At 40.7% G+C, this 14,392-nt stretch overlaps 2 protein-coding genes across 6 annotated transcripts in view; one reads left to right on the top strand and one right to left on the bottom strand.

The window, feature by feature from the left end:
• The first annotated feature begins 2,285 nt into the window (after positions 1 to 2,285).
• Positions 2,286 to 3,785, top strand: ccdc86 (coiled-coil domain containing 86). Its single transcript, XM_026169330.1, has 4 exons — positions 2,286 to 2,973; positions 3,171 to 3,300; positions 3,401 to 3,475; positions 3,608 to 3,785. Exons 1-4 carry the CDS (start codon positions 2,444 to 2,446, stop codon positions 3,755 to 3,757), a joined length of 885 nt encoding a protein of 294 aa, XP_026025115.1. The 5' UTR covers positions 2,286 to 2,443; the 3' UTR covers positions 3,758 to 3,785.
• Positions 3,786 to 11,735: 7,950 nt separating this feature from the next.
• The window catches only part of rnf24 (ring finger protein 24), a 39,765-nt gene continuing 37,108 nt past the window's right edge, over positions 11,736 to 14,392 (bottom strand). For all 5 annotated transcript variants that reach the window (XM_026171176.1, XM_026171173.1, XM_026171175.1 and 2 more), the window contains one exon: positions 11,736 to 12,425. In XM_026171176.1, coding sequence (XP_026026961.1) covers positions 12,284 to 12,425 — 142 coding nt within the window. In that variant the 3' untranslated portion in view covers positions 11,736 to 12,283. The remainder of the gene's footprint in view (positions 12,426 to 14,392) is intronic.

The following is a 14,392-nucleotide window of genomic DNA, read 5'->3' on the forward strand; positions in this document are numbered from 1 at the left end:
GACTTTGTGCAAGTTTTTGAGAATTTTGTTAAAAAATAAAAACAGTGGAGGTTCACCTCTGACAGGTGAGATCCCACCCTGAAAAACTTTAGAACAAAGTCAGGCAGTACAGTCACGAGTTCTTGGCCCTAAAGTTTTTACACCAATTGGTCAGGCACAGTCTAATTCTACTTAAAGCTTCGATCTTATCGCAGTTAAAACAAAATATTGAATTCTTTATAAGCAATATAATTATACAGAAGGCTGATGAGCCTATGAGCGGTGGGATGGCCATGTGTGTGGAGGGAAAACAAGTTCAGGTTCCCCTGTGATGGGCAAGATTCCCCTACAAAACAACACCCATGAACACTTGAAAACACTTGGCCTGTTTTCTGCTGTGAGCAGTAACATGTGCAACAGTCTATCTTCTGGGACCTTGCAAAAAAAAATAAAAAATAAAAAGCTTTCAAATTTACAGCAGATAGAAGTGAGAGGGGGCAGAGCTGTGCTATTTAAGAAGGCTTTGGTACGCTTTGACGTGGATTGACTTTATTGATGCCCGGGGCTTGGAGTGGCAACTTCTAATATGCTTTTTTCAGGTGATGCATCCTTATGCTGAAAAATACTGACAGTTAGTGTACCAGAGACTTGGATCAAATACAATTATTAAATTAAATTACAATTACAACAGCAAATTAAATTACAACAAGCAAACCTGTCTCAGTGTTCCTGTCAGTACCTGGTTAATAATCGATTAACATGCCCTTTATGGTTGGATTAGACAGAAAGGAAGCTTTGGGAAGGTCTAAAAAGGTGAAAGGTCAAATCATGTCATAGTTTCCTGTCCTCCAGGTGCAGTTCTGTTGTCTAGCTCTATAAGTTGCATGCATGTTCTTTTCCAGGAGTCGGTGTGGTCGAGGGAAGACTCAAGCAGGCAAACCTGTTTCGCATTTCCACTTACTGACAGCACTTTCCTGTCCCAATTCCTCAGTCTCATCGGAGACTCCTCTGTTCTGGAAGGTTAACTGCAAGCCTTACCCTCCCAGTTCCTATGGAAATACTTGTCTGAATCCATGTTTTGGTAACACTTACCTGAGGGAAGTCCTGGTCCTTGGAAAACTGCTTGTGAACATTGTGTGCTGTTGCACATTCCTGAAACTGTTCACTGAAACCTGTTAAATGGTTCAGCTGTCTCCCGTCACTGTGGATCTTGGGTAACACCTAAACACTAACACACTTTGCCAGGATAGTGATGAAGTCACTCTGGCATTAAAGTCAGACTCTTCCATCAGGGTCTGAAGGGTGACTAAATGTAATCACATCAATGAAGGAAGAGGATTTTTAGTTAAGAAAAAATGTTTTCACATCTCCCACAGTTAAGGCTCGGCTAAGGTTAAATGGCATGACTGAGGTCTCAGTTTTAATATCTGCTTCTAATAACTTCTGGTATTTATACCTGTCATAACTGCACTATGAAATATAAAAATACAACAAATCAAAAAAGGGGGTTGCAAGCTTTACTACTTGCATGGGTGTGATGTGATGAATCCAAACAAAGCCCTATTCCTTCTTTTTAAACTAAATTTGCTGCCCTTAAGGGAAAAAAAGTGTAAAATTGTTAGCTTATTTAACTTATTCAGTTGCATTTCTGAAAATTAAATCAGTAATAAGTTTGTAAATCGGGATCAGGTTGAGATCAGTGAAGCGCAAACTGATTCTGAGGGTTCAAATCTTTAAGGACCTCTACTGGTCTTTTTGGCCTCAACCCAAAAAGCTCAAAAAGGCCTCACAGCAGCTACTTACATTACTGAGGTTTACATGACATTTGATTTGAAATCCCCCTGTTTTAAATTTAGTAAAATATGAAACAAATTAAAGTTTACATATGAAGTCGGCCTATGAGGTTCTTCAGCCTTCATCAAATACTTTGACCACTTTCCTCTTGTTTGTATTTTAGCGTCATTTCAGGATCTTTCTCTCTGTGTTCTGTGGTTCACTTCCAGCAACCTCGCCTTAATAAGACATGCAACCAAAGACACTGACTTCTCAAATTTGATTGTGGCTGTAAAGAAAGAAGACACCCAAAATCCAAGTGTGTTTAATTAGTGTATATGTGAACTGTGACAAGCTAAATTCACTCACTATCTAACTCTAGAGGTATCTCTGAGACTGACTCACTGATGGAGCTAACTAAGCTACACATTGATGGTGTCACATTTATATGAGCATTATTACAAAGAGCAAACACCACAGTTTTCATGATAAAAGCTAAAGCCAAACAATGGCGCTCCTTAGAGGAAGTTCAAATTTGTAGTTTGCCCTCCAGAACTGGAGGTGGCGGTAATGTGAAGCCATGTTGTTTATCGTCGACACCGGAAATAACGCGACGTACACAACGCTGGGAGAGCTCACACGTGGAAACAGAAGTACGGTTTAGTAATGAGCTGTTACTTTATTTAAAAATATGCCAAAAAGAGGAAAACCCGTGTCAGAAGAGAAAGCCGCCGATGAGGCGGAACCGGGAGCGGAGCAGGTCCAGGAACCACCGGCGGAGGGCAGACGGACCCGCAGCGGCCGCACGTTCCGGACTCCAGCACCGGTGCTCGGCTCTGAAGCCCCGGTGAGGACTCCCAGCCGGAGGAGCAGGAGGTCAGTCCTCCAGGAGCTACCGGTAGAGGTGGAGGAAACAAATACAGAGGAGAAACCTGTGAGTCCGGCCGAGGACAGGTCCAGCATGCCAGCGGAACCAGAGCCCTGTCCCGGGGCAGAGCAGCCGACACCGGAACCAGCTGAGCCACAGACAGTGACTCCAGCGGCGGATACAGAAAACAAATCCACAGTTAACGGCAGCGGAGACGCTCCTCTGTCCAGACCTGTTCCAGCAGAGCCGGTCCCGAAGAAGCCTCACCTAGCTCCCAGTGAGAAGCCCCGCCCGGCCATTCCTCTGGGAAAACCGAAATCTGGAAGAGTGTGGAAGGACCGGAGCAAGGCGAGGTGAGGACGATTATTATTATTATTATTATTATTATTATAAAGTACTGTATGTGAATGAAAAGTACGTACATGGCAGTTAATGAGGATGGTGATGAGAGTTCTTGGTAATAAGGTTTCGTTTATAATGAGATGTCTTGTACAGATCGCCCTAAAGTTTGTTGGTAAAACTTTAGTGTGAACCTTTTTTGTCTTCTAAGGTTTTCAGCTTTAGTGAGAGACAAACAATTGTGCTCCTCTTGGGAAAAGAAGATGGAGGCCAAGCGGGAGAAGGCACTGGTGAAGCAGTATTCTTTGCAGCTTAAGGATGAGAAAGCTCGGCAGAAGGAGGTAAGGAGGCAGGCTGTGTGAGTGATGCAGGTCTGCTTGACCATTGTGTTGTCAACGCTTTGCACCTCACTTGTTTTTGTGTTTTTGCCTGTTTTAATAGGAAAAGAGGAAAAGAAGAGAAGAAAACTTAAAACGTCGAGAAGAGAACGAACGCAAAGCTGAGATCGTTCAAGTGGTATGTCGACTTGTCTCCAGCTAAAAGAAATACTGGCATATTCTTCAGTCCCTCGTGTGTCAATGCTTTCTCGGTTTATTGTAATATTCCAATCAGCTCATATTTGACTTTTATGTCTCATTTGTTTCTCAGATCCGGAATACGTCAAAGATCAAGAGGATGAAGAAGAAACATCTCAGAAAGATTGAGAAGCGAGACACGCTGGCTCTGCTGCAGAAGTCACAGAAGCAGAGCGGCAAACCCACAAAGAAACAGAAGAACTCTGACCAAGATTTAACTTAAAGTCCAGAAATAAATGTGATAAAATTTATCTGTTCTGGATTTTGACTCATTCTTGTCTTCCACTCATTTATTTATTAAAACTTCACTGAGGCTGAGGGGGAGCACTGGTGGCTGACAGTATTTTTATATCACTACAAACTCATTTCAGTGCAACTATAATAATGCTGGTTTTATATTTGTGAAACTGTGTTTGATGATTAATGGGCTGTGAACTGATGGTTTATTCAGAACTTCAGAAATGGGAGTCTGAGATCATTTATGAGCAGATTGTCCTCCAAAAGTACATTTTTGAACTATAAAAGCATCGCGTTCTTAAGATTTAAAGTCTTGCTAGTACTGAGTTTGACCCCCTTTTTGCCTTCAGAGCTGTTTTAATTCATGGCGTAGATTCAACAAGCTGCTTGAAACATTTCGTCAGAGATTTTGGTCCATATCACTGTCATGTCCTGTGGGACGCAGCCATCTGAAGATAGGTGCACTGTAGTTTTGTTTTGTTTTTTTAAAAGAGTCCAATTCAATCAAAAGATTTTTCTTTGTGTCTGGAGTTTTTGTTCTGGAGGAAGAAGATCTAACATGTTTTTCTCCAGACAGCCTAAGAAAAATAGAAGTTGTTTAAGTGCAGTTAAAAAATGATTATATGAATAAAGCAGAATCATCCTGCTGTAAGAGATGATGTCCACTGGATGAGTCTGTGGGACTTTTCTTCTAACCTTGGTCGTGACACGTTAACGTCACCAGTAAGTATGCATACACAAGACATGGCTTTAGCATGTTGAACACACGCCCTGCTTCTCTTCACCTGCGACCAACCCGATTCCTTTGTAATCTGTCAATAATCTCACAATCCTGGAGATGCACGCATGAACAAAGCAGTTTGTTAAACTTAGGTGACTGCTGTGAAAGGAATGGCCATCCTTCAAAGGTGTCTCTTTCATGTCATTCCTCATGTCTGCCATTCACAGTATAAAAGACGGGAAGAACTCACAGCTTGAGGCGAAGTTGCTCATCTGAGGTGCAAGAAGACTCGGCACTGAGACAAGTTCGCAACTGAGCTGAGAGAAATTAAAATACAGGAGTGTTGTAAGTAACACACTTTTAGTAGGTTGTTCAGCTTTCTCTTTTAGACCGTTTGCTTGTTAGACAGTAATGTTTAAAGTCAAAATATTACAATTTTCCTTTTGGTTTTCAGGCATTACAGAGATCAAAAATGCTTCTGACCATTCTGATACAGATCCTGATCATCGGCGAGTAAAACACAGTTTCTCATTTATTCTCTTTCTGTCTCATACGGATGTTTTACTCATCAATCAGCAGCATCAGCAAATGCCCAGACAAATTCCACTGTAAATTCAACCGCTCCCACCTTTGCCACTGCCACGACTGCAACAAACATGACAAGCACAATCAGCACCGCTACTGCGAACAACACTGCAACAACATCTAACAGCACTTCAAGCAACGCCGCGGTGGCCTCTCCCACTGGGATCATGTTCATGAGCAGTCTGGCTGTGTGCTACTTCACTGTCTCACTCTTTAAGCGCCTCCTTCCTGTTTAGCTTCTTCTTGTGTTGCCTTCATCTGATCTTTGTTATTCACAGAGAGGCATCGCACACAGTGTATCCTTAAATATCAAACAGTGTAATCATGACATGAAGCACTTCTGTTGACAGGTTTTAAGATCTAGGTGATGCAAAGTGGTCATGTTTTAATAAAAGTGATCAAACCAAAAGTTTGTTGTTCTTTTCTCTTCCTTACTTTAAATATATGTTGAAATGACCTTTTTGATCACTTTGACTAAGATGGAGTTATAACACTGTAATAAAAAATCTTATTATTTCCTGAAATAATTCTGAAAATCGATTTTTATGTAATTGACATAAAGTAAGGAAGTCTACCTTCGATTATCTGAATTCAAGAAGAAAATAAATCAGATCATGGAGTCTTTTGAAGCAGATTTTAAAAACAGGATAGACAGTGGAAGACCGATCAATAGTGTGATCCCAACAAAACCGGGACATGAGGTAAAGTGGGCCATCTTATCGCTTTAAAATTCAACAGAGAGTAATTGCAAACCATTTCAAACTGTTGCCAAAGCAACACTGGATGTTCAGCATTTAATTGATTTTGGTCTGAGGTGGCTGAGAGGACCAGGCCTAGTCCTCGATTTCACATGAGTGGGCTGATGTATCTATGCTCACTTGTCAGTTTTAGGGTTGATAATTAAAAAAGACAAACAAACATCTATCTATCAAGTAATACATCATAATCTATGTCAGGACAGCCCCTTGTTAAATAAAATACTGATATTATACTGATAAACTGCATTTTACGAAAAAGCATTTTTAGACACTGGACCAGTTTCCCATCATGGGTCAGATCAAATGAGTCGTCTATTGGAGTTTTCACAGATATTCTGATGGTTTCTCTTCTTAAAAACAATATAAAATATTTGCTAGCACTTTATAATAATGTCACACTATTAAGTATTAAATAAGGTATTAGCAAGTGCTTAGTTCATCTTTTACAGAGCATTACTCCTCCTTAGTGTGTCATTTATAAATATATAATCATAATGATGTATCTGTATTTATAAATGTCATCATAAATGATGAATGAAGCTCTTACTAGCACTTTACTAATATATTACTAGTGCTTAATAGCGTGACATCATTATAAAGTGCTAACTAATATTTATAGATTTTAAGTTTGTGGGTGCTAGTTTGTATGTCGTATGACACAAATTCAAACGCTCACTAAAATGTGCACACAAGACATGAGTTCACAGTCAGATAAAAGGGAGAGGCTGAAATAGGAATGCTGACATAAAAGTGATTGGTGTTGAAGTAAAGTAGCATTACACTAGCATTAGGATAACAATGTCCTCAAACTTGAGACCATTTTACAGGGTGACAAAAACAAGCCACACCAGTACTTTCTCAGCCTGTTCTCTCTGTCAGTTATTAACATGTGTATGAGCCACTGTTTACTGAAACAGACACAAAACAGACTGAGTGTGCTGTGCCCTGATGAAGGGTTTCTAACATGAGTTAAAACCAGCTGCTGTGTCGAAATGCCGTGTGGCCAGATGTTACTGAGTGCTCCCATTTGTTTAAGTAGAAACAACCTTATAGTAGCCACGACAACAGTGGATGAGTCCTGAGGACGAGAGGCTGGGGACAGGTTAATTGAATTTTGACATCATCCCTTGATGCAATAAATGCATATATTCTTACTGACAGGTAAAAATATTCAATTTAAAGCACAAAGTGAGACTGTTAGAGTGTCCCTGGCTGTAACAGTGGTTGGGAACATTTTCCACTGTATTTCAAATAAAAGGACACCTACGAAGGGTACTGTAAGTCCAAGTCTTATGCACTCAAACCACTTTTAAAAACCATGCAAATCAATATTGAAATTAATATTTTAGATAGACTGAAGGCCACTATATTAGGTAAACCTGTTCAGCTGCTCATAAACCCAAATATCTCATCAGCCAGTCATGTGGCAGTGACTCCGTGCATTTAGGCATATAGACATGGTCTAGGTGACCTGCTGATGTTCAATCTGAGCATGAGAATGAGGAAGAAAGGGGATTTAAGTGACCTTGAATGTGGCATAATGCTGGGGCCAGAGTATTTGTAGTCTGATTATTGTAGTAATCTGAGTATTTCAGAAACCAATGATGCGCTGGGATTTTCCTGCACAACCATCTCTAGGATTCACAGAGAAGATTCTCACAAGCAACAGTAACTCCAATAACTTAATTGGATATGCCTAGAAGCATCTCTGAATGCAAAACACGTTGATCCTTGAAGCAGATGGACATACCGGGTGCCACAACTAAGGACAGGAAACTGAAGCTACCATTCACACGGGCTCACCAAAATTGGGCAACAGAAAATTGGAAAAATGTTGTCTGGTCTGATGACTCTCGATAACTGCTGAAACATTTGGATGGCAGGGTTAGAATTTGGTGTAAACAACATAAAAGCATGGATCCAGCTTACCTTGTGTCAATGGTTCAGGCTGGTGTTGGTTTAGTGATGCGGGGGATATTTTCTTGGCACCAGCTGAGCATCATTTAAACACCACAGACTACCTGAGTATTGACCATGTCCATCCCTTTGTGGCCCGGTGTGTAGTACCCATGTGTGTGGAAGAAAAATGTTTGCAGCTACATCAAAAAAATGTATCAATTTTGTCAAAACTTGTTATTAAAATTGTCCTGCTTCCTTTCATATGCAGGAAGAATCCTACTGGGCATGCCCAGTGTCATGATTCTAGTTTATTTCTTTTTGGAGAAAATAAAAGTGTTACAGTTGCCTCTCGTCTGTCCTGCTCAACAACCAGGACCGCATCCACCTGCAATACCAGGAAGTATGCAGTCAGCAAAAAATTATTATATTGTAACTGAAAATGCAGTTTAAACATTTGAGTATTTAACCAGAAGGTGGCGCTGGTGCATCATATTTACTGGCAAACAGTCCCAACAAGGAGTAAATGATATCAGTGAAGAAAAAAAAAACCCAAAGACTTAAGCAGAGGTGGCCTTAATTTTCTGAAGCCATTGTCAGTCACCAGGATAACAGTGGAACATAATTTTTATTTATATGTATAATTTTGATTTAATTCAAATCAGGTTTATTTATATAGCATCAAATCACAATAACAGTCGCTTCAAGGTGGTTTAAACTGTGGGGTAAAAATCTCTAAAATATTCTGGAGAAAAATTTAGACAACTAAGCATGAGCAAGTTTGTGGATTTAACAGGAAGCCAATACAGAGAATTTCTAGTGTCACAGTATAGTTTTGGATCAACAGAAGGCTTTCAGGGAACTTTTAGAACACCCTGCTAATACTGAGTTACATCAGTCCAGCCAAGAGGTACTGAATGCATCTTGAGACAGGACATACAAACATTATTTTTCCTGAGTTGTCAATTTAGTGATACATTTCGACTACATCTGGAAGAGGAAAAGACAAAACACAACAAACATCCTTCCAAAACTTGGAAACTTTATTTACAGTTCAACTCAAGTCACATGCAACATTTTCTTGAAATGAATACCCATGAAATTAGCAAAAAACAAGAAAAAAAAAAGCATATTATTTTCTCCAAAATAACAATATACAAAAATAGAGCTTACAAATACTGACTGTCTCCAAAAATATTCTGGCTGCAGAATTCTTAGTTTTACAAACAAATGTCTGTGAAAGTCCACAAACGTAATCAGTGTTAACAAAAAAGAGGCAAGAGGGTGTGTTCAGGTACGCTGCTCAAGCTGGGAGGTGGGAGGATTTGTTTGGACATTTAAAATAAAAACGGGGGGGGGGGGGGAGTATTGGTGGGTAAGGAGGTCACTACTGGAGCAGTGGTGAAATAAATAGCACACCATACAAACAAGAAGAAAGTTCACTTCAGGGCGTCAGTGATAGAGATTTCAAAATAAAATTAAATGGTCTGGTCGCTAAAATCAACCACGGAAATGTAACGCAACCCTCATCTGAAAGGAAAAGGTAACAACTTGACTCTTTTATGAATAAAACTGAGTCTGTCACATTCCCCCATCAAACGCCTTGCCCTAAAGGGACAATAATAAAAGTGGCTTGTGAGGCCGTCATTCGGAAGCTCTCCACTCACAATACGAGTAGATTCTCGGTGTAAAACTGTGCTCCTGACTGTCGTCTATTTATAGCCCGAGGTAACTCAGGAGCGGCGCTGACGTCAACGGTGATTTCAGCGGTGGGAAGTCGTTCATTACTATATTCATGACTGGCTCAGCTTCCAGCCTCTTCTGCTCACAGCCTCACAGAAACTCCCTCGCATCTCTTTGCTCGATCAATCTGATTCACCGTGGGTTGGCGCGCTCTCTTTTAGCGGGATCGGGACGGCACGCGGGAAGGAAAAAAAAAATCAGGTGGAAGGTGTTTTACAATCGAGCAACATTTAAGATAGAGCAGACTGCGGGGAAGTGTCAGCTGCCGTTCAGTTTACAGGAAGGAGCTTTTTCTTCTTTGTGCACCGTGTGTAAATACACTATTTACGTTACTAGCATCTACATACATCTAACAGTGGTGAAACAAAGTGGCAACTTGACTACGCAAAATAGCACATTTTCACATTAAATCTCTCCTTTTTCTCCTGAAACATACATTCAAAGACAAATCCACTAGCAGGAACAAAGCATTAAGACTTGTGTTATTACCAGCGTCTATCGGGGGACAATGGAAGAAAGATAAAGTGAAGATCTGGGATTAATAGAAGTGCAGAAAAACAGTCACAGCCTTTTTGTAACCGAAACCGAGAAGAGAGAAGGCAACAAATTCTGCCCGTCACACGCTGCAGGATTTGATGCTGCTTCATTTGTTCAACATAAAACTCTTTTGAAGTGGAGATGTTGTCTGATACACGCCCTGCTCACCTAGTGTCCTAATAAGTCTGTTTGGGATTGGCCAATACGTTTCAATCAGCCTTAACATTTTTATGTAGCACCGTGCTGCTTCCATGCAGGAGGAGTGACCGTCACACAAGACAGAAAAATAACCCTGTTTTTGTTCTTATTTAATGTCCACAGAGGTCAACACTGCGGTGTGTGTGGCCTGACATTCAGATCAAAGCAACAATGGAAGAAGCATCGTCCACGTATTGTGAACCTCAACCTTTGTGTAATAATTGAGAAAGAAAGCAGCCAGAAAACAGAACAATCAGTTAGCATGTTAGCCCTGACAGAAAGCTCACTTTTTGTAGTGGGGGCTCATTTTTTGTTGCTGTTGTTTGTGCTTCTAAAAAAGGTAACACACAGCTGTTACTGAATATCACACATCATTGATAAAATGACTATCTCTAATTCATCTCAGAGTGATGAAGCTTTTTTCTTTTAGCCCAACAACATATTAACAGGAGACAAAAACAAAAACACAAAGGTCAGGGGTTCAGGGTTAATGTATGTGTGGCACGAAACAAAAGCACCCTGTACTATACAGAGAGAGGCGAGGGGCGAAAGCGCCAGAATACTACGGCCAAAAAGCTGAACCTGTGTGCGCGTGTGTGAATGAAACTGCTGCTTCATTACAACCTGCTGACTGCTACCTCTGTGGGTGGGGGCCAGAGAGGGGTTCGCGGCTCGAGCCCCTCCCAATGTATGTGTGGAAATGTTGCCTGAAAGCTATGCTGAGTCCACTAACTCGTTCTCTCTATGAAGCTGTACCGAGATATCACAATAAATATATATATCTATTTTAAAAAAGCATAAATACTAGAGCGGAAGCAAAAACAAATTCAGCGGTAAAAGCAGCGTGCTTAAACTCAGAAGTCATTCAGATTCAGATTCAGAGGGACGTGCGGTGATATTTCGAGTGACGCCGACTCGACCGTATGACACTTTGTTTCTGTGAAATGTTTGCGAAGACGAGTCTCTGCGGCACCCGCGCAGCTCGGCTTCAATGAAATAAAAACGCTGCGAAGCAAAGCGCAACATCTGTGTTAGTTGGGAAACGTCTGAGTGCTTGATTACTTCCGTTGGGTCTGTTTAACTGTTTAAAGATTAAGCATCAGTGCATACACACCAACACAATTTGAGGTTAAAACAGTGGGCACTGTGAAATGTTGATTTCCTGTGACTGATCCCAACTGTGAGTAATGCCTGGATTGTGGAGGGCTGACAGTATCCACACATGGCTGATGCTATAATTTGTTCACTGCATCATCTTTATGTGTTTGAATCCTTACAAAAAAGGAGAACTGTAACATTATGAATGAGTAATGATGTGGGAACAAATTCTTCATGTTTCATCTGAATTGTGTGCGTGTGGGTTGTGTGCGTGTAAAAACCTTTCACATTCAGTCAGACATAAAGTCGAGGATACTTTGACTTCGGTTTCTTGTGTGTGTGTGCAGCACAAACTAAACAAACTTTCCAAATTTTCCCTTTCTGATGTGTATGTACATTTTGTTTGTTAACAAAAAAAAAATCCAAAATGACCTAACCCTGGTTTATTTGTACTGTACATGGAAATGAGCGTTAATGATAAAATATATTGACCTTGGGACTACGAGCCACATGCAAATTCAGGTTTGCCTTTCTCATAAAGTGCTTGTTAAATAAAAGAAAAACTATTGAGATTTTAGTGTACTGTAGTTCTTTTGTCTTTTCCTTCTTCCTCCTGGTCTTTCGCTGGTGTCCCCAGAAAAGTGCTTTGGTTGTGAAAAAGTTATCGACTGTCTCGGTCGAAAAGGAAAACTTCTTCGTTATCAGCTCTTCTTCATTGTCCGTGAAAATAAAAATACATGAAAACACATGACTCTCAGTTAGAGCAGATGTCAGGAAATCCTTTTGTGAACCGATGCAAAAAGATACGAGAGGTGGCGATGGCGGCAGATTCGCAGCTTTTGTGTAGATCTGAGCATTAGCTCCAGTTTCTCCAGTCTGTCCACGCACTCATACCAAAAGTGTACCTGTACAGGTAAGAGCATGAGTGTCGGGATGCGTGTGTTTGTAGTGTACTGTGAAGGAGGCCGTCAGTCTGCTACACCAAGTTCTCAATACCAGGCAAAGGCTGCTCTATCTGCACAGGAGGGTCTGTGCTGCCGGCCTGCTGGGCGAGCTGCAAGACGGGCATGTTGCACAGCGGGCACACTTTCCTCACCTCCAGCCACTTAATGAGGCACCTGAAGGAAAGAAAAAGCACAGCGCTTATAGTTAAAGGCAGGGATGAAAGAAGTGAGTGATTCAGAGGGTACAGGAAATATAGGATAGCAGCTTGTAAGCAGGAAAAAGCATCAAAATCAGAATCAGCTTTATTGATTATTATGGGTTCACATACATGGAGATGGGCTCCGGTTAGCTCTTAGCTCTCAATGTACGTAACGGAATTGATAACTGACAACAGCAATACGTATGGCATATTTATATTTACATGTGCAGTGGTGCCACAATGTTGTAATAAATTATGGAATAAACAAAATGTGGTATGTTTAAATCAATTTAGAGAATGTGCCATGACAGTTTTTCCACCAGTGGGCGCTAATAAATCGCATGATGTAGCCGTTAAAACATTCGCTTTACGGCAGCGGTCCCCAACCTTTTTTGCGCCACGGACTGGTTTATGCGCGACAATATTTTCACGGACAGGCCTTTAAGGTGTCACGGATAAATACAACAAAATAAAACTAGAACCGGTACCGAAAAAAAGAAGATTTATTCATAACACACATGAAAAGATCCAGGAAAACAGAGTTAACGATAAAAACGATAACAAAATAACGCTGAAAACCGATAAAAACCCTGAAAACCACACATTTCACACCTGAGCCTCAACTCTCGCGGACCGGTACCGGTCCGAGGCCTGGGGGTTGGGGACCGCTGCTTTACGGGGGTTACACTTCTTTATTAAATCTACCCCATAGGGTACGTCATAACCACAGACCCCTTTGATGGAAACGAGATGGTAACGAAGTATGAAGAACTATGAAGAAATGCACTGACACTTTTGTAAACAAATAAAAACAAGACAAAATTTCTCTGGAGAGACGAGATCCAATCAGAATTAATCTCCTGCAGTAAGGTTAGACGCACACGTTTGATCAGCCCCCCCATTTTTTAAAACCTAAAACTAGACCAAAACTACAAGAATTTAGATGCCTAAATTATGACTAAAACTAAGTATGAATTAAAGACTTGCACATGAGTCTCAGGAGGGGTCACAAGTTAGTGATGTTTTACATGATAAATTACATCTGGAAGACCATCTGGTATAAAATCTATCCCAAATTTAAAAAAACAAACAAACAAACAAAAAAAACCCACGCAGAGTGGAAAATAAAGGGGGCAAATAAATATAAACCTCATATACCAAAGACAACTTTTTTTTCTGGGTTTATCCTAAAATATTTGTGTCTGCATGTTCTCCACATGCTTGCGCGGCTTTCTATCCGGTTGTTCAGTCTGACGTCACTAGCAGTGTCTGGACCTAAACTCCGCTGCAGGTCCATATATCAAACGATCACTGTGGCATTACTGAGAGTTGAAAAACTGTCTAAAGTCTTTCATCTTTAATAAAATGATCAGCGTTCTGCTCTACCAGGTGTAACAATTGAGTTTAACATCCAGGCATCCATGAAAACGGAATTTATGACATTTAACGGAGTTAGAAGTTAGCAGGGAGTTAGCTCGCTAGCTTCTATCTAAATACAATATAGCATGTCCTGACTGCGGGGTTTTGGAAACAAATTAAAACGTACAGCTCTGCTATCACTTCCAGCATAAATGAAGACGGAAAACTAAACAGCAGTGACGTTTGTAGGGTTACTGAAGTTGGGCTAGCTGGTATATAATGATGTGCTAGCGACACAGCTATGTTAGCATAATATAAACAAGCTAACTTTTTTTCCACTCGATAAAAGTTAACGTGAGTGTTCTCAGTGGTCAGGAACAAATGTAATCGCATGGCAGGATGCTGTAAAAGGACCAAACTTCAGCCAGGAGAACAACTGAGATAATCCATCCACAATACGAGGTTAGTCATTCATATACTGCTGCATGGGCTGGGCTGTAGTTACATCCTAAGGTTTTAAAAACTGAGCTTAAATAAATGATTAGTGGTAATAAAAGCCGAGGGAGGTCAACAGTGATCACT

Source organism: Astatotilapia calliptera, chromosome 6, assembly GCF_900246225.1.
Source record: "Astatotilapia calliptera chromosome 6, fAstCal1.2, whole genome shotgun sequence".
Classification (NCBI taxonomy): domain Eukaryota; kingdom Metazoa; phylum Chordata; class Actinopteri; order Cichliformes; family Cichlidae; genus Astatotilapia; species Astatotilapia calliptera.